The sequence below is a fragment of the Rattus norvegicus genome, chromosome 19, assembly GCF_036323735.1.
Source record: "Rattus norvegicus strain BN/NHsdMcwi chromosome 19, GRCr8, whole genome shotgun sequence".
NCBI classification, from domain to species: Eukaryota; Metazoa; Chordata; class Mammalia; order Rodentia; family Muridae; genus Rattus; species Rattus norvegicus.
The window spans coordinates 45,742,927-45,763,112 of NC_086037.1; the positions used below are offsets into that span (position 1 = coordinate 45,742,927).

A 20,186-nucleotide genomic window follows, 5' to 3' on the forward strand; every position below is an offset into this window, starting at 1 on the left:
TTGTGAAGAGCAAGGACAGCCATTTACACCTAGCTCCAAACCTGCTTGGACCCAGAACCTGTAAAAATGGCAAGAAACTTTTCTCTCTTCCTGTCGCTATCAAATTTAGTGCTTGAAAAAGTGAGGAACTCGTTGGGCTGGCCTGAGCTAGGCTTTGAGCTGGCAGGTGTTCATGAACTTGTGACTTCCCCATTCATCCCGCCAACGTGCTTCAGGACTGACCTGCTACACCCTGCTATTTCAGGACTGGCCTCCCTCAGTAGGGACTGCCAATGGTGTAGATCTGCGCCAAATGATTGGGGGGAGTTGTGTGCTCTGAACAAATAAGAACGTAAGCCATTGGCACTCGAAACAAAACTCATGCTCCGTGGGTCAGGGGTGACCACGGTGGGATTTGAACCTGGGTCGAAGAGGAGTTAAATGCTCGCTTGTCCATCTTTACCACCTGGCCACTTTGCTCGTGTCTCCTTTCCAAGAGAATAAGTCTTACTGCAGCTGTTTATGCCTTCTGAATGGAATCCAAAAGCATTCTTCACCAGCCAAAACACACTTTAAATAATGTTAAGTGACCAACAAAAGCAAAGAAATTAAAAGTTAATCGGGAGATCCCGCTGCCACAGCACCCCACTGTGGTTTTCTGCAAAAAACAACAAAAGATATTCTGGGCCCTTTGAAGCCTGTGTTTCTCAACAGAAATAGCCATAAAAACTCAAATCCAGTTGTGACAGAGTCCTGCCTGCCCTGTTAAAAGGTTTCTCCTCTACCCCAATAGAGGGCGGAGGTGAGGAAACACCCCATCCATTCCTGTTGTTTGCCACATTAGAACCTCACTGGGCACTAACCCTTCCATTAGCTTTCTCACAGAAGCCAGAAGCTTCCCCACCAGCTCCTTGGCCTCGGTCACTCAGGAAGAGGCACCCTTGGAGGCCTCAGGACACAGTCTCAAGGGCTCCTGACAGGTATCAACACAGGCATACCCAGAGCCAGGAGGTAAAGGTCACTGGACAGGAAGCTTCATGTCCCTTTGCCTGGTGCCACAGGGTAGATTCCATTTCAGAAGTGTCCTCACGTCTAATGACCCCAGAGAGGAGCTAATCCAGGAACAGAAGCTTCAGAAGTCACTCTGGGAGAGGAAATGGGACAGACGAGCTCTGATTCCAAAATCAAAAGGTGATGGGGGTAGGGGCGCTCACGAAGAGAGGTACCATGTGCAAGATTTCTTGTGGCTCCTTTTCCACCTCAGTCTAGCCTTGTGCTTAGTTTTAGGAAATTTCAAATAAACTGAAAGGCAAAACCAGGTTCACATTGGCACTTGGAATTTTATTTGAGCTACACCTTCCCACTCAGAATGTGGCTTAGTGTGGACTTCAAGAAAAATATTGTGCCTACCACCCGGTGACTGTGTCACACTCCTCTCCTGACAAAAGAGGGCTTTTCTGTTGTAATTTTGATTCTCTTAAGCCAACACATGCTTTGACATCCCTCTTGGACCTCTAATGAGAAGAAATGCTTGCCCGAAGCTCGACAGACTCACTGGAGTCTCTCATGGTGTCACTGACGTGACATCAAGGCCATTTCTAGGGTAATAGATGTGGGACACTTGGGTTGACGTACTTTAAAACTTGGAGAAATTCTGGAGAATATCTAGACTCAACCTCCTTAGGTGGCCAGGCCAGGCAGCCAAGGGTCTCATGAGTGATCCCAGCTCTCTAAATGGCAGCCTGGGAAAGGCAGGACTCACATGTGACCTCTGGCCCAGTTCCTTTTATGACTTGATGTGTGTTCTCCATCTTCTCAGCTCTCTTTGCCTCTTCCACTCAGGCCGAGCTGTGGCTCTCACATGCGATTCTTGTATGCTTGCTCTCCAGGGCAAGTTGTACAGATCATGAAATGTAAGACAGCCCTGAGGAATCTGGAAGCACTTTCAAGTTCTTTATGTAGCTGGGCATAAAAAGCATTTGCACAATACCTTATGGAGGAAACGGAAACTTGCAAAAAAAATTGTACAGTGCCTAGGACCATGTGTAGGAACACAGTAAGTACTGAGCCCATGTGTAGGAACAGGGTAAGTACTGAGCCCATGTGTAGAAACACAGTAAGTACTGAGCCCATGTGTAGGAACACAGTAAGTACTGAGCCCATGTGTAGGAACAGGGTAAGTACTGAGCCCATGTGTAGGAACACAGTAAGTACTGAGCCCGTGTGTAGGAACACAGTAAGTACTGAGCCCATGTGTAGGAACACGGTATGTACTGAATTTGATGAACAAATAGAGTAAAAATCTCATGTTTTTCTGGCACAGACCAATATAATCAATACAGGAGATTATACATCCTGAAAATAACAGCCACTTCTGTTATAATAGCCAATTTGTATTGTTTTTCTGTATTCTCAGCACTAAGGATAGATCACAAAGGGAGAGGAACCATAACATTTATTTGGGGTAATTTCTTCTAGCATTCCATTCATTTCCCCGGAATGTAAATGTTAATGTAGTTTCAGATGGCTTTTGGATGACAATTACTGTATTAGCTGTATTTACTGATGGTTGCTTCTCCACACTGGGCACTGTATTAAGGCTCTATGTGATGATCTCATTAGCTCTTACCGGGTGAGGAGGACCATATGTTTGTTTTCTCCACTAGTGGTAACAGAGGTTTAGGGCTTCAACCATGGTACTAAATGCTCACAGTCCTAAAGCGCGGATTCTCACCAAGCTAAGATCATAAAGTCAGAGATTCTCACGAAGCTAAATCAGATCTTAACCTTTGATTAGAGTGATCCTACTTCTCAGATAAAATTCATTTTAGAAAAATCACCTCCATCTGCAGGCTCCAGTAATGGTAACAGAACACAGGTCTGCCTGAGACCGCACCATAGCATTCCCATGGGGAGACTGTTTGCCAATTTTTACAAAGTTAAATTATATTCAATTAAGGAAAAATGTTAGGGCTAACAGGAGGAGGAGAGCAGAGACAAGAAGGTATGCCTTTGATGAAATTAAACTTGCATAAGCTTCTCGCACTCCCCTTATCAAAAGCTCGAGTCACCGCTCGACAGGGCAGGACACCATGAGTCTGAATAAAGCAGCAGTTTCACACAACTGCTTTATTGTAGTAGTTATTGATTTGTTCTGAAAGCTCTCAGAATCCCACGACCCGCCTAGCCCGGGCCGCTCTCATCTGCAACACTGTCATGGCCGTCGCCTCTGTCATCAAGGCACTGGCTCATCTCCCTGTAGTGTCAGGGTCAGCAGTTCCTGCTATTGAAACCCAGCCTTTTCTCCATGGGTTTATAAATAGGTTGTTTTAAGTGACCCTGAGCTGAAACCAAGCTTACAAGGTGTCAGGGTAGATGCAAGTTTTCTGCTCACTGAAGCTTTAAACTCGCCAGACCTGATTTCTAAACACAGCCTGGGACACAGTCACTAACACAAGTTCTAGTTTTAAAAAAGACATTCCTTTTGAAGTCTCGATGCTGTGCGGGTATGACGGTTTACATAGGCGAGAGGTGACCAAGGATGAGGAGGGTTAAGGTAATAACCAAGTAGGCTTCATAAAATTCAGTCAACTGGAACGCCTACTTAAATGAATTCTGACGACGCAGGGCTGGCTGCTGACCCCAGGAGAAGAGGGCAAATGATAGAAAACAAATTACATCATAGATTTACTTTCTTGAGAGCAAACCTTCTAAGCCATTTTCTACAGTGAATAGAAAATTTGTACGACTGTCCTTTCTACAGCACCAGCCTGAATAGCATTTGCCCGTCAATGCAGAAAGGTCTAAATGCAGGATTTCACCCTAAGCAGACAGCCACTGACTTAACCTGGGGGAGAGACCCTTTCCACGTAATTCCATGCCTAAGCCACGCTGAAAGTTATCAATAAATATTGTTTTTCTCAATAAGATGCTAGGGATGCACTTTGCTACCGATACCCACTTAGCACTAAGGACAGGTCCTTCCCAGTAGGTGGAAAGGAAAACCGAAAGCCTAACTATTGCCTCCCAAGGCTGTTTGGCTAGCAAAGTGCTGGGAAGATTTCAGTCCAGTTCTTTGTCAAAGTCAAAATGTCAAGCTCTGTAAACTCACGAGTTTCTTCCCTAAGGCTGAAGCAAAATCTCAGTATAAAAGTATGCGGTTGGTGCCCATGTGTTTATATGTGATTGCATGTGTGCTAGAGCACATGTGCATGCGATTGTGCACACACGTGGAGAAGCCATAGACCAGTGTTAGGAAGCATCCTTGACTCCTCATGCACCTTACTCACTGAGCTTTTTAATCAAACTGGGGTGCTGCTATGGCCAGTCTTGGCTTGCTGACGGTGGAATTACAGGTCATGGACTATCCCTACCACCACCTACAAAGGTTTCTGCAAATTGGAACTTGCTAACCTATCAATGGTTAACTGCTGAGTCCCTCCCCAGACCTCATACTGTTCTTAATAGGACATTAAAAATGATATAAGCCAGGTAGTGGTGGTGCATACCTGTAATTCCAGCACTCAGGATGCAAAGGAAGGTGGATCTCTGAGTTTGAGGCCAGCCTGGTCTACAAAGTAAGTTCCAAATAGCCAAGGCTATGCAGAGAAAGTCTGTCTCATGAAACCAAAAAGGAGAAGAAGAGGAGAAGGAGACAAAGAAGATGATGCCCTGGGATGTTTGGTGTCACTCCAAATGCTAGAGCTTGAACACTCTCAGTCTTGGGGACCGGATCCTGAGACCCCCCTCCCCCATTCTACTCTCAAGCCAGGGCTAACTTCCTTGGGCCTGTTCCACCACAGTGCTCCCTGTCTGCCCAGAAGTCACCTGGTAGATGATAGGAAGACACCCAGCCATGTCTCTACAAACGGCTTACCTTCATGTGGGATTTGAGATTGTCCTTGCGAGCACACCGGAATGGACAGAGGGGACACTGATGACTTTTTAAGCCTGTGTGGATCACCATATGCCGCTTCCAGTAGCTCTTCCTTTTTATAACCAGACCACATATTGGACATTGGAATGGCTTCCCGCTTTCTTCTTCTGGGGCTTGGAAGAGGGAGGAAGAAAAGGGATATTATAAAAAGCACCAAATGTGTCTTGGGCACCACCCCTTTGGGGATTCTATGGTTATAACTATGGGGAGACTCTGAAGGCTGCTTTTCTTTAAGGAGAAACCCACATCCAGTTAGCTGCTTCCATTTGGGTTCCATCCGGCCACCACTGACCATCCTGGGACAGCCTTACTCCCCAAAGCTGCCGTGGACTGCAAGGCCTTCTGCAGAGCGGCTGAGTGTTGCTCCAAATGCACCCACAGGCAAGAAGCCAGGGTCTCTATCTGAATTCCCACTTGGAAATGAGGGAGAAATACAGGCGATTGCATGGGACAAGAGATAATGCACTGCTCCACACAGAAAACCAAACAACTAGAGGAAAGCTCACACACTGGTCTCCAGCGGAGACAGAGCTCAGCATCCCCACTGATGACTTGTTTAGCTGTGGCTCCTGCAGACAGAGGCTACTGCCAATTTAGCCATCAGGGGTCCTCAGGTCAGGGGTTTTTTCCTCTTATGTCTGTCCCTCTGCTTGCCTCTAACAATTGTGTACTGCCGTTCTCTGATCTGCACGAGGCCTGGCTGCCTGCTGTAGGAAGGGACACACCAGGCCACCACAAACGCTTCCAATTTTCAGGGAAGCAAACAAACCAACCGCTTTCCCTAAGCACAGCTCGGATTGCTGCCTCCTGCACCATCCTGACAAGGAAGTGCCTTGTTGGGATAGTGTTGCTGCATTTCTGACCCACCAGGTAACCTCTATAACTGGGGAGAACAGGGGATAAAAGTGAGTGCCATTGAAGGCTGTGTGTGTGTGTGTGTGTGTGTGTGTGTGAGAGAGAGAGAGAGAGAGAGAGAGAGAGTATGTGTGACTGTATGTGTGAGTGTGTGTGAGTGTGTGTATGTGAGTGTGTGTGTGAGTGTATGTGTTACTGTGTGTGTAAAGAGTGTGTGTTTGTGAGAGTGTGTGTGAGTGTGTGAGTGTGTGAGTAAGAGAGAGTGTGTGTGTGAAGAGTGTGTGTAAGAGAGTGTGTGTGTGTAAAAGAGTGTGTGTGTGAGAGAAAGTGTGTGTGAGAGAGTATATGTGAGTGTGTGTGAAGTGTGTGTGAGTGTGTGTGTGTGAATATGTGTGTGTATGTGAGTGTGTGTGAGTGTATGTGTTACTGTGTGTGTAAAGTGTGTGTGTGTGTTTGTGAGAGTGTGTGTGTGAGTGTGTGAGTAAGAGTGTGTGTGTGAAGAGTGTGTGTAAGAGAGTGTGTGTATGTAAAAGAGTGTGTGTGTGTGTGAGAGAAAGTGTGTGTGAGAGTATATGTGTGAGTGTGTGTGAAGTGTGTGTGAGTGTGTGTGTGTGTGAATATGTGTGTGTGTGTGTGTGTGTGTGTGTGTGTGTGTATGTGTGTGGCCCTGGGGTTGAACCTAGGCCTCTTCTGCCATTAAGATGCATCCCCAAATGTTTTTTACTTTTTATTTTATCTGAATCTCACCATTCTGGCTAGGACAATGACTGCCAGGGATTCCCCTGCCTCTGCTTCCCAGCAATGAGATTAGAGGTACACACTGTTGTGCCTGGCTTTTAAGTGCCGGGGATCCCTACTTGCGTCCTTGGTGCTTAAGACGTGAGCACTTTACAGACTGGGGCCCCTCTGTTCCTTGCAATTTATGACAAAAGAAATTGAGTCGTCTGTCCTGAGGAACCCCCGTGTTCTGTGAATGGTCTGCATCCACACAGTATGTTCGGCTTTTAGAAAAATTATTATGATTAGCTCTGGTTCTGATAATCTGCTAGTTCTAGGCTGGTTACAGTTGTATGGCAATAATTAATAGATGGAATATCAGAAGGCATGAGGCAGAGACCTCTGGCCTTGATGTGTACTCCCACACACTCCCCCGAACACACACACACACACACACACACACACACACACACACACAAACAAATGGAAGGTGTAAAGCTTATTTGGAACCCGTGTAACCTACACTCTGGTAAAAGACATTTCTGAGCTCAACGAGAGGTGGTGCCCCTTAATTCCCTATAGATGGGGTGGCTTTGTTAGATGGGACAGTGGAACTGTGTTAATCTTATTGTTGTAGATATAAAGGTCTGGGAATATTTACAAGCAAACAGATACATGCTTGGACTCGGGTTTGAAACATCAGAGCAAGCACAATTACATGAAGCTAACAACGAAATCCTGGTGTCCTTTTATTGCATGACAACTTTCTGAATTCACACTCTAGCACCCTCATCAGCAGCCCCAGTAGAACCGGAGGCTAAGAGGAAGGAGTTGGTGCGTTTGAGGAGTGGTGGTGAGGGGAAGGTTCCCTTTCCATCCTGTACTATTTGAATTTTTAAATACAAACATCACTTCTGTGATTTTTAAAGGAAACATTCCCAAGTGCATACTTGAAGATAATCTCATTATTTATTCATTGAGTCAACCCTGCTTCTACATGCCAAGAGCCACTTAAAAGGGATGGACCCAGAATGCCTTGGAAATAAGGGTGGGGGTGCTTTTTAAAAATGCAATTTTACTAATACAGGTATAAGCAATACTAGTTGATTTAATGAAGCAACTAGAAAAGGCGTCCTCTAACTGAAAATAAACCCTCGATGCTTCTGGTGTTCTGATTGGCAGCAGGTGTGGACAGCTAAGTGTTCCTTCTACCCTAAGAAAAACACCTTGGACAGGCCTTCAGCACTCACTCTGAAAGGTGGAAGCTTCCTTCCCTCTCTGTGTGGACTATCTGGGCCGATCTCATCCCATCCCCATGTGGCACCGCCTGTCCACCACCGGCTCCTCCACACTGACACCTTGGCCCTCAAAGCTGCATAGTGAACAACAGATTGCCAGGCACGGCCCGAATCGGGCTCCAGGTGAGACTGTTACACAACAGAGAGAGGGAATGATAATGATGTCTATGCTGGGTCACAAGAACATCAGTGGAAGATGGAGGACACGCACAAACAGGCTGTGGCAGGTCCCTAGCTTGCAGGAGTGTTTACACTACTAAAACCACAAACGGCTTTCACAGGACAAGCAGAGGAAGAAGGGACGAGAAGCTGAGACCTTGGGCCTAGCGGCAACTTTATGGCACACCTGAGGAAGGCACTACGTGAAAAACTAGCATGGCCAGAGTGCAGACTCCTCTCAACTTCCCTCATCTCCCGGTCATCTCCCCAGCTAGCATATCAATCAGCGATTCTTTATTTCAAGTGTACTGCATTGCCTTACACCAGATCCTTCTGGAATCATCCGTAAGTAGCCTTGGCAAACTCAGCTGATTCCAAAAATAAATAATGCATAAATGTAATAAAGCCTGCATATTAGCACTCCATATAAATCCATTTATTTCATCTTGAAACTATACTGCCGATAGTTTTAATTAGTACCGAAGTACACATGAATTGTGTACAAATTAGGGAGTCCTTGAATAGACAGACTAGCGAAATATAATGAGAAGACACTGACTGAAAAAATAAGCACACTCAAAACTGTTTGGAGCTGTGTGTGTGTGTGTGTGTGTGTGTGTATACGTGCGCATATGTATGTGTACGTGCATGTATGTATGTGTATGTGTGTATATGTGTGCATGTGTATGTGTGTATATGTGTGTATGTATGCATGTGTCTATGTATGTGTGTGTATGTGTCTATGTGTGTATGTGTCTATGTATGTGTGTGCATGTGTCTATGTATGTGTGTGCATGTGTGCATGTGTGTATGTGTCTATGCGTGTGTATGTGTGCATGTGTGTGTGTGTGTAGTCATGTGTGAGCAGGCTTGTGAAGGCTCCTTGGTGACTCTCCCCTGAACCTGGAACTAGCTCCTTCAATAGAGTGGCTGACCAGTAAATCTTTGGGACCCGACGGTCTCAGTCTCTCTGGCACGGGATTACTAAGGTACACACGTCTGTGTGTGTTCTGAGGATCAAACTCAGGTCTTTATGCTTGTGCAACAAGCTCTTTAACTAAACCACCTCCCCAGCTCTCTGGAAATGTTAAGCTACTGTGGAAGGGAAGGAAGGCAGAAGCCAAATGGGAAAGTCACCAGAATGCACTGACTGATTTTCCGACTCTGCCAGTGGTCAGTTCCTGGTGACATTTGCATTTCAATCTGTTCAAGGAGGAGATTTCACATCTTAGGACACATCCCATGCATACAGGACGCTGTTGATGACAGGAGATGGCTGGAAGAAGCAGTTCTTTCGTACACCGAACTGTTTGTGGTAACTTCAGTACAGCTTTAGCGCTGGGAAACACCGTCGCCTCCCTGGAAGGAAGCACACCTTCTGCAAAGCACCAAGATAGCAGTGTTCACTATCTTCCCTACTTTATGCCTGCCTGGTGAGCTAAATTCCACCTGATGCTAGCAGACCCAGTGGGACAGAGAACTGTTAACGTGCTCCGTGAGAGAAATCATGCTCCCTCTATAGACAATAGCAGTGAGACAGACAGACGGCAACCTAAGTCAATGGAAGCACTTCGGAGTGGTAGGTTTACTGTACGGAATGAGGATGGACGGTAGATGCGCCCTCCCCGGCAGAAAATCCACCCTCAGAGCAGATGCGAGTAACAGCCGTGAGTGTGCGGCTCAGAACCCAGCCTAACCCTGGAGCGGCGACAGGAGCCTTGAGGAAAGCAGGACCAGGAGCCCACTGTGCAGCTCAGCCTAGATGAGTTCCACACGGAAAGAAGATCAGCGGGGAAAGACGAGGAGGAAGGGGATGCTGCTGGGGCATCCTACCTGTGTCTCTCCTGAGCTCCAGACAGTGACTCAGTAAGCAGTGAGGCTATGTGAAAAGGGCGAAACGCCGACGGGGCCAGCGTGGACCAACAGTGCATGTCTCCCACACGGCAGACCCAGAGAAGCTCCGGGACCATTGGATGGATGAGCAGACACGAGCATGTGCATTTATACCCCAGCTGCCTCAGAAGCAGACTTGGAGCAGTTTATATGAAGCCCACATCCCTGGGGAAGTCCAATGATACGCCCTGAACTATCACTGAACAGGCTCTGCACAAGGCAGGGATGAGCTCACTGGAGCCCTGACAGGAGGCTTTGGAAAGAAATAAGCCATGTGTTTAATTTGCAAAAAGAGGAAATAAAAAAGGAAGAGATCTTAGTGACAATTCTAAATATCTCTGTCCCACACAATGAAACAAACCGAATACGCTTGGTACAGGGGTGGTGGGATGTTGAAGTTCAGTTATCTAGAGACAGAGCTGAGATCAGAGTGCACCCCTTAATTTCCAGTTTGGCGTTCTACCTGTTGTCAACTTAAATCCACAGAACAAAAAAAAGCAGACCCTCACAGAGCTAAATAATAATAACAATAATAAATCATGAATGGTTTTCTTTTCCCAGGTATTATTTTCAAAACTTCAAGTTTTTGTAGGCTTTGAAATCAAACATTTCTGGTTAGAGCCTACGATAGAATGTGCTGGAAATCAAGATAATTTGCAATTGAGTAAACGCGCACACAGCTCTTACCCTGTGCATAGATGTTGTATGTAGATGCCAGGGGACCCCGATGCGTGTGACTACTCCATATGCACTTGACTGGTGCATGTATGTGTAGGGTGGACCCTCCTTTCTAACAATATACAAGGGCTTTAAAGTCCACATAAAGGTTTCTGAAATCTCTTCGTTTGTCTGGGGTTGGTTTGTAAGATGGGGTCTCCTGTAGCTCCAGCCACCCACAGACTTGTTATACAGCTGAATAAGACATTGAACTTCTGGCTGTCCTGGGGCCTCTGGACTGATGCTGCTACAGGTAACCATCTGCACTCAGTTAGAGGGGGACCGGGGACGTAGGCAAGCACACTACCAACCCACCTACAGCCCCAGCAGACTCTAAATCTCTTGGTCTCTTCAATGCCATTTCAGTGGACGAGGGGCAGGGGTGAGAATAGCCTTGGCCAACAAGGTTGTTATGGTTAACATATGTGACATTATCAATGCGTGTCTTAAGACACGAGCATTGAGTCCAACCAAGCCTCATACCTCCAGCCATGCCACATTTAAGTCACTCTGAAAACCTCCGAGACCAGCAGCAGATTTGATTCCTGCTGGAAGGTCAGCTTCCTAGGCGAGCCCGTGTGTAAGTGTTCTGGATAAAGGCTCCAGCAGCTGTTAATCTAATGGGAGGGTGAGGAGAGGCCATCTTCTCTAGACTCTGTAAGCATCTGCAGTGACCTTAGTAACACCCCATAAAGACGAAAGGAAACATCAGCCCAGAAAACCCTTATGTGTTGACCCTGCAAATGGCCTCAGTTGTCAGTTTCTTGGGGCCAGGGTGCTCTGAAGTTGATATAAGTTTTACTTTGTACAAAGTGATGTTTTGGAGACCCTCTCTCTGAAACAACGCCCGTTATTTCTTTAACCAAGAGCCTGGCCCCCTGGGGCTCCCATTGGCTTTCTGCAAGAAACTTTGTCTTGAAAATCAAAACCATTTATTTTATTCTGAGCTGTAAGAGAACAGTGGCTTCAAAGAGAATTGAGTCAATGTGTGACATTTATCTTTATAGCAAACGGACATCATCTTTCCTCTAGCGTGTCCCCCTTCAGAGGAGCAGTGTAGCATGTGCTGAGGGCACAGGTCACATGAAAGAAGTCTCCCAGTCGAGTGTCATGTCTCTTTGGAGGGGCGGAAAGGCTACTGAGTGCCGGACTCTCAAGGAATTCAACACACCCTGACCTGGCAACAACAGAATCCTGCTCAAAAAAGAAGAATGAAGCCAGACCTGAAAGACACTATTTTTCACGATCTGGACTCCCTTGACCCAAAGAAGGACAAAGCAATGTCTGCTGTCTAAATTACGGAGACAAGATCAGCTTCTCTACCACATAGCTCTTTAGAACTCCAGAGACAATGTTATGATGCCCTTTTTGTAACATTTTGAGAAACAGCTTTAAAAAAAAATTCATGCTTGAAATCAGGATGGTAGGTGCTAGATGCTGGTGGCGCACACCTCTAATCCCGGCATCCTGGAGACAGAGGCAGGCAGATCTCTGTGAGGTCAAGGCTAGCTTAATCTACAGATCAAGTTCCAGGACAACCAGGGCTACACAGAGACCCTGTCTTGAAGAAAAAAAACCAAAAAGAAAAAGAAAAAAGAAAGAGAGAGAGGTGGGGGTGGGGGGAGAGAAAAATCAGTGTGAGATTTTATAGCCTGTTTGTGGAAATGAGGAACAGGCACGTTATTTGTTTGTTTGGTGTACTCTTTCTCCCCCACCCCGGGCTTCATGTAGCCCAGGCTAACCTCAAAGTCATTATGTGGCCAAGGATAACCTTGAACTTCTGATCCTTCTGCCTCTCCAAAATAAAGGTTATAAGTATGTGCCATTAGTCTATTGTTGGTTTATGATTTATTGGCAACCTGGGGGCTGTGGTTTGGTTTTGTGTGAATAGCATTGTGCGAATGTGAAAAGACCTGCACTAATGATTCGTGTGCACAAGTGTTCATGCATGCATGTATCTCTCTCTCTCTCTCTCTCTCTCTCTCTCTCTCTCTCTCTCTCTGTGTGTGTGTATGTGTGTGTGTGTGTGTGTGTGTTTGCTTGCTTCTTTGTTTGTAGATGTGGTCTTACTGGGTCCAGCCTGGTCTCAAATCTTCAGCCTTTGTGAGTGCTGGGGTGACAGGTCACTGTGCCTAACTTGTTTACAAAGTTTGTTGTTGTTATCATTGTTTCTTTTACACTTATCAGTGTGAGTGTGTGTGAGTGTGTGTGTGTGTTGCGTGTGTGTGTGTACATGTGTTACATATGCATGCTTTATGCGTGGAGGTCAAAGGACAGCTTTTAGGAGTCATGTCCAGGGATCAATCCAGGAGTCAGGTTTGGGGCAGGCACCTTTACCTACCTACAGAGCCACCGCTGACTCTACATAAGTCTCAACGTGATCACCATTGTGGCACCTGGTGCATTTGTAACTTAGATGGCCATATATACCAGACTGAGGTCAACTCTGATCACAAGCAACTTCACCAACGCAGCTGCGGATGACTGAGAGGTGCCAGGTCACACGCAGTGGTTCTACGTATAATGAAGAGAGAACGTGGTCTACTTCCTGTTCCAGTTTTTGCAGAATACCCACGAGAGACACTGGAAACCACCCCTGTCCCAGGCACAGGCATGTGTCACAAACACAGTTCTGGAGCAAAGCAGGACATGAAATGGCACTGTCATGTCGGCATGGCAGTGACTAAACCCCTCCCCCAGAGCATCTGACTGTGAGTGCCAGGGCTCTATGGGACAGTGATGTCTTGGAAAAGATCATCTTACATTGCCACACACACAGTCTTCCACATCTGAATAGATTTGAACAAAATGAAGCCTGTGCAGAAATGCTTGCACTCCGTCTGACAAGAAATTACAGGCGAATAGGATAGGTGAACAAAGCTTAAATTCCACAAAAAGCCCCGTAAGAAAAATACTAACATAAGGTGTGTGCTGTGATCAACTGCACAGAGCTTACACTGATTACACAAAAGTCCATTTGTGCTAGAGGCAGCGGGGGCCCCCTCTGTCCACTATTTCTAAAGCAGTGGTTTCCCCCTCTGCGTTCCCTGACGCCTTGCCCTCTGACAAGGATGCTTTGATCTCCCCCATTAAATGTATCTGGTACAGACCTAGTCTGAACTTGGGAAGGGGTGGGGGTGGGGAGGGTGCATGAAAGGGAGGGAGTATACTGCACGGCGCTCAGATTATTCATTACTTTTCAAAACCATGGCTATTTGTGAAGGCTTTGTGTGACGCACACATGAAAGCCTATTACGCTGCCCATTTTAAGTTATTTTGTTGTGCTCTTGCTTTTTGATTTCTGCTTCGTCTTGGATGGGAAGCTCCCCCACCCCACGCCAGTGAAAGGGCAAAGAGGAAGACAAGGCGGGCAGTTTCCAATCAGAGCAGCGCCGTGGCTGAACAAGATTCCATACCTGAATTGGAGGGCTTGGAGACTCTTCCCTTGGGAACCGGAAGTAGCAATAATTCCAAGGACTGAGGCTGTGCTGGCGGAGGTGGTGGGGGAGGGGGCGGGGTGACTTTTTCTGGCTTCTTCTCAGAAGGCGGCAGTGGTAGAGGGTCATCAGGCAATAAAGATGACTTCTCAGCCAGAAGGCTACCGGCGGCCCTGGCAGCCACTTCTTTGAGAAGGGCTGCGGAGGAGGTCATGGAGGCCAAAGACAGGAAAGAGCTGGCAGGAGGCGGGTGCTCCTGACCCGGAGTCAGACTTCTCTCACTCACTTTCTTAGACAGAGCCGCCAAGGTGGAGCTGGCCGACTGGGAGCTGAACGGGGAGGAAAAGGACTCAAACCTCAGGCTGTCCTCTGTCCGGGACAGAGACTTGTCCTGCAGAACGGCGTTGGCTGCGGCTTTCAGTTTGAGGATGGCGGAGTCGGGGGACAGGCCACAGGTGGTGGTTGAGTTCGGCAACCACTTACCTTGATTCCATATGAAACGGTTACTTGGGGTGTATTGGTCACTCTGATCCTGCTTCTCTGCCAGCTTCCTGGCCAGGACACTGAGTTGCTGGGCATGGTGGGACGGTGGGGAAAATGACAGACTGGGGCCAACATTCACGGGGGACTCCACCCTGCCATTGGCTGTGCCATCGAGTTTGAGGGACCCGGCCTCCAGCAGCCGCCGCAAGTTGCTGCTCAGAGGTTTATTGGAACTAGGTGGGTCATCGTCGCACACAGAGGACACTCCGGGTGAAAGGTGGCCTTGACACTGCAGTGAGTCTCGGAGAACCTCACCATCAAGTGCCACCAGTTCCAGCGTGTGGCTGCTGGGGGTGGCACTGCCCAGGGAGGTGTCGGGGGATGTGGACTGCTCTTGGATCCGGTCCTCCAGTGATAGCTTATAGTTCTCTTGGACTTCCCCATAGGATGCTTCTGATGGAGTCTCAGAGGAATTCCCATACCACTGTTCTCCTTCGCTGAAATCTCCCTCGGCCTCGTCCTGCCTACTAACATCTGGAGGGAATCAAGAAGACCAGGTTACTCCCAAAGAGAACGGCCAGTTCGTTTGCGACATTCAAAGGGGGTAAGAGGTTGGGGGTGGGGTGGGGTGATGACATGCACACTCTTCCCTTCCACCCCAGGACCATACCAAAGCCAGCAACACCGAGAGCTGACTCGAGGTAAACACACTAAACAGGCAAAGACTAAAGATAGCTCGTGTTGTGAGTCTTTCTTTTTAAGCAGTGATTTGGTAAGAGCTGAACCAGAGAAAGAGAAAAACATTACCAGAGAAGAAGAGGCTTGAAGAAAAGCCCAGTGCTGCTCATGAATAGAGGAACCAAAGTAAAGCCTACAACTAACTCCAGCAGTGGGTAGTGCAGAGCCGGAAGCTGTGGTGCCTGTCCTAACCCAGTGGCCTCGGGCATATCACCTAGGTGCTTTGAGGCTCCATGTCCTCCGGTGTAGGACGAAATTCAGTTTTTAATAAAGCTTCTCCAAGCATGTAAACACTCCCTGCCACACTCTGTTGGCCACTTATGAAGCTTAAGTTCCAGTAAGCATGTGATCATGTTTTGAAAACAGAAAAGTGCTCGGTAAAAATCAGACCTTGTTTGCCTTAGTGGCCTCTGGGGGGAGTGGGTTGTGTGTACAGCTCAGGTGCCAGCTTTCTGATTTCAGGTGCCAGCTTTCTGATTGATTTCAGGTGCCAGCTTTCTGATTTCAGGTGCCAGCTTTCTGGCCATGTACCTAAGGTAATGACTAGCAATTATTCCTTTGCACCACTACAAGTTCTCAGGAGTTATTTTCTATCTTTTAATATACAGATCTGCCGCCGCCGCTGCCGCCACAGCCCTCTTCCACTGCCAGTCAGGTGGACTCACATTCTAAGAACTGAGTGAGGGCCACCACATTTTCACCTTTGTGACCTTCATCTGGATGGCACTTTCCCAGAAAGGCTGAAGGCCAAATCCTACCCATCATCTTCCATGCCTAGTTTCAACAAAGTCTACCCATCACCCTTCATGCCTAGTTCCAAAGGCTCTTTTCTTCCAGTTGATCCACAGAATTAATCTCCCCTTCTTACCCATTCAACAAATAACTGTGGAGTGCTTAGCTGTGTGCCAGACATTATTCTAGACTGCTCTAAAGTGGACAACTGTTAACAAAATAATGACCCTGCCCTCTTGGAGCTTTCTCTTCATCAGAAAAGAGCTAACGTTAAACTATCCTTCATAGAAGATGCTGTGGGCAGGAGGGAAGGGCAAGCAATGGGAGACTGTAGCACATGACAAGGAGGACCGCAGGCGGGTTGCAATTTTAGAAAGGGTGGCAGGGTCCCTCACTGAGATGGTGTCTTTGAGTGGAGCCTGGGAGAGTGACCCAGGCATGCAGAGGGAGGAGCCAATGTGATAAAGGCCAGCATGTGTGCAGTGAGTGCTGGGTATGGAGCGTGGAAAGGAGGTCTAAGGTGGCAGTATCTGCTTGAGAGGACATTTGGGAAAGAGTGACAGTATGTTACATGCAGATCAGTAACATGCTGTGAACATGAAGCTAGCACAATTGGAAGCCACTGGAGGAAGCCACTATGGGCAGGGACCTCATAGGATGGACAGGGACCTCATAGGACATGGTTTATGATGCCAAAAGATTGATTGCTCTGGCTGCCTCATGGGAAAATGGCTGCAGTTATAAGAGGGAATCAGGAGACCACCACAGGGGCTGAAGAAACGGGAGGAATGGGCATGGCTTCCTTTAGATGACAGCTGGTGGGCAGATTCCAAGGGTGTTTTTTAACCTTTTGTTGAGAGTTGCCTCACATCCCTCTAAGGGACCTGTTGCCCTCTTCCCTTCTCAAAGCGTGCTCCTTGGAGGCAGGTTGTGCTCCCTTCTCTATACACCCCACTTTGAGCCACGCAGGGAGCCTGGTCCCCAGCAGAGTTCCATCAGTATTTGGAGACTGCCAAATTCCTCCTGGCGCTAGGCTCCAAACCATCCTGCACTGTTTGTTTTCAGAATTGTAACTACAGGAGGAGCTACAAGCGAACACATTGATCTTCCCATGCTGTTCAGAGAGGAGCTGCCACAGATGACAAATTCCCTCACTAGGTGATAGGTCTGCAACTCCTTCCCTGGCTCCCTTACTAAGTTATCGAGAAAATGTAAAATATCAAATGGAATTTGTTTTTAAAAAAAAAAACTGCTAAAATTGCATTTTCTCTGTAAAACCAAGTCTGGTTCCCCACCATTTGCCACATTCCCCCTTTTCAGTTGATTTCTGCATTTTTCATCTGTCCTAGAATCTCTGGTGACTCTGGACCCTCATTTCCCCAATGGCTTCCAGGAGTGGGGGTGACTCATTTGTTTGTTTTTTACCAAACCTCAAGCAGTCAGCATCAACCCCAACAGTTTTATGTGTCTTTTACTACCTGCCTAGAGTTCAGATTAAATATCTTATACTTCAAGATGACAACAACAACATCTCTACTAGAAGCGGCAAGAAAGGTGAAGGTTGGAGAATCGTTACAGTGAGAACCAGCTGACCTTCCTTGGATAGTTGTGCATATGACACCAGTGAACACCACAATGCACAGTCCGGAAGGCCATGCTTGGGCTCCGTGTCACACTGGCAGGGCACTAGGATACTCAAGACTGGCCCTGGGCCTGGGAATTAAGAGTGCTACTCCATGCACTAAATTCCTTAGGTAGTTGGGTCAACTTCTGCGTGCTATGACAAAAAAAGGAGGCAGAAAGGGAGTGGAGACACAATGTATAGAACAAAGGGTCCTCCCCTCAGGCTGATCATCTCCAGAAAGGGAGTGGATGGTCTTTATGTGGGATGGCCCCTTGCTGATTCCTGATTCAACTATGGAAGCGTAGATGGGGGTGTCTGGCAGAGCAGCCAGCCTCTAAGAACTTGGCAGAACCCATCCTGGAGGCTCTGTGGCAGGCTCACTAGACCTTAAAAAGGTCCATGAAGTGAGGGTTCTAAGGACCTAAAAGCTTACTGACAGGTGTCCTCTTTTGTCATTTTACTGAGATGAAAAAAACCACTAAAGATAACCAGCTAACTCGATACCATATGGCTACCTGCTACTAACAGCAGAACCAAGGACCCACAGCTCTGGATACCTGGCCCAGGGTTTCTCTACTACAAGACTCTCAAGTGAGACACACAGCTGAAATCTCCACAGAAGGCCAACCTCCCAATCTCACCAAAATATGACCCCAAACAATTGTTACAAGTGAGCAAAGATTTCACAGAGTGGTGTTTGCCACTACATGCCTGTGTGTGTTTCTCGGGCATCCAGTTGTGCATTCCAAGCAGACATAATCCCAGAGATCCATGTTCCCCTGAACTATCCAAAAACTGGGATTCAAAGGTCATAGCACTCGCTATGTTAATCGCTGTGATGGTTTAATCTTTGTTATTAACTTGATTGGATCTGGGATTAACTAAGAGATATATCTTGGAGGGGGTGGGTCTATGAGAGTGTTTCCTGAGAGAACTGACTGAGGGAAAAGCAGGGTTGGTTTTGCCTGCCTGTCTTCACCCTTGATGGTGATTGCACTGGCCTTGTGGTTGCTACAGCCGCCGCTGCCATCCTTGGCTGGTGATGGACCCTAACTTCTCAGCTTCTTAGTATGGACCAAAGACCCATGTTCTAGGAGATGCTCCACTACGTCTTTAGTTCCAGACAGGACTGCTGAGACATCCAGCCTTGTGCACTCAGCCTCTCCAGTATGACGATAGCCACTGCTGAACTACCCAGGAAGCATGGTGTAAGCCAGTCTAATAAGTCACCTCTGTGATGTACAATCATTCCCAGAGAACTCCAGGTACTAACAACACAATCACTTCCCTGAACGTGACGGTTCTGAAGTCTGAGCTCCTCAAACAACCCCAGAATCAGAACACATCCCCTCACATGGGCAAGAGCAGGAATCTGAGAGGAGACATGGCTCAAAGTATTCGAACATCCTTGAGGTCAAATGAAAAGTACAGAGTCCTCTAGAAAAATACATTAAGATACAGAAGGATGTAAAGAGAGTGGGGAAAATCAAAATCACCTTCTGTTAACAAGACGATGAAAGGTCTTCCCACAAATACAAATTATTTGTTATTATTTATTCTTTTATTTGTGGGCTCCCCTGGCTCCCATTGACTGCTGAGAAGCAGGGGTTCAGAGAGACTCGACCATGCCAGCTACCAGAACTCTTGTCCCTGTACATCATGAGGAAAGATTCTACTGGCAGGCAAGTCATGCTGTGCCACTGCAGTAGAAGAGGGACCTGCTGGGTGCCACAAGTGCAGGACATGGAAGTCCTGACTTTCACTTTTGAGAAGGCCTTGGCAGAAAGACACCACCATTTTCTTGTCTGTCAAGCAGTGTGAAATCTGCCCAGGAAGCAGCAGAGCTGCACAAGGTTCTCGCAAGTCTTCCTGCGGCTTTCACAGCTTTCCCAACCCAGGCATCCCAGGGAAGCCTCTAAACGGCCGATGCAAAGAACTCTAGTAAACACATTATTTTTAACCTCTAAAAAAATGAATTTTTTTCCATTGTTACTTCTCCAGCAATCTCTGTCTAGACTGTCAGGTTTGCACTGTTTCTTGTCAGATTTACACAACAATGTGTGTATACATGTGTGTGCGTGTCTGTATGGTCCCTCGAAAAATCAGAAAGTCAAAGAAAGAAGAAAATTAGGGCAATTGCGGAGGGGAAAGTATGGCAAACACATTTCTGTTCCTACACTGTGAGTACTTCTTTCTTGAGTAGAACAAACAAACTTCCACCACCTAACACATTTATTTATAATTTAGTTCTCAAGCAGCAATCGGGTAAGTCGATATCCAGAACTCTCTCTGTCCTCAGAAGAGAATGCCTCTGCACCGCACCGTCTCAAAGCCGGAAGATTTTCATTAGATGCATTTAATTGGGCTGACAGTCAGCTCAGGGCTTCCTCACTTAGAAGGACGAAGAGCGGGTGGACAGGCAACATATACAACATGCCTATTAATTTCCAGCCGTTCGAGTTATAGTGAAGCAAGGGCAGATAGAAACCTGTAAGCCCCATTTCTCAATCTACTTATACACCATACCTGCCAGTCGGCCACACACATGAATCCACCAGCCCCTTGGGACTACCAGAGGTTGGCTTGGGTCAATAGTGAATGTCTCTGTAACACTCCCA

At 47.1% G+C, this 20,186-nt stretch overlaps 1 protein-coding gene across 13 annotated transcripts in view; it reads right to left on the bottom strand.

Annotated features, from left to right (window-relative positions):
• Nucleotides 1-20,186, bottom strand: part of Zfp827 (zinc finger protein 827) — a 166,891-nt gene that overhangs the window by 118,078 nt on the left and 28,627 nt on the right. For 12 of the 13 annotated variants that reach the window (XM_063277886.1, XM_063277880.1, NM_001400944.1 and 9 more), the window contains exons 2-3: nt 13,971-15,008; nt 4,856-5,028 (exon numbers count right to left, since the gene is read on the bottom strand). In XM_063277886.1, the coding sequence (XP_063133956.1) occupies nt 4,856-5,028; nt 13,971-15,008 (1,211 nt within the window). Of the gene's footprint in view, nt 1-4,855; nt 5,029-12,895; nt 13,015-13,970; nt 15,009-20,186 lie in introns of those variants that run through there. The other variant, XM_063277887.1, reaches the window with a different exon arrangement.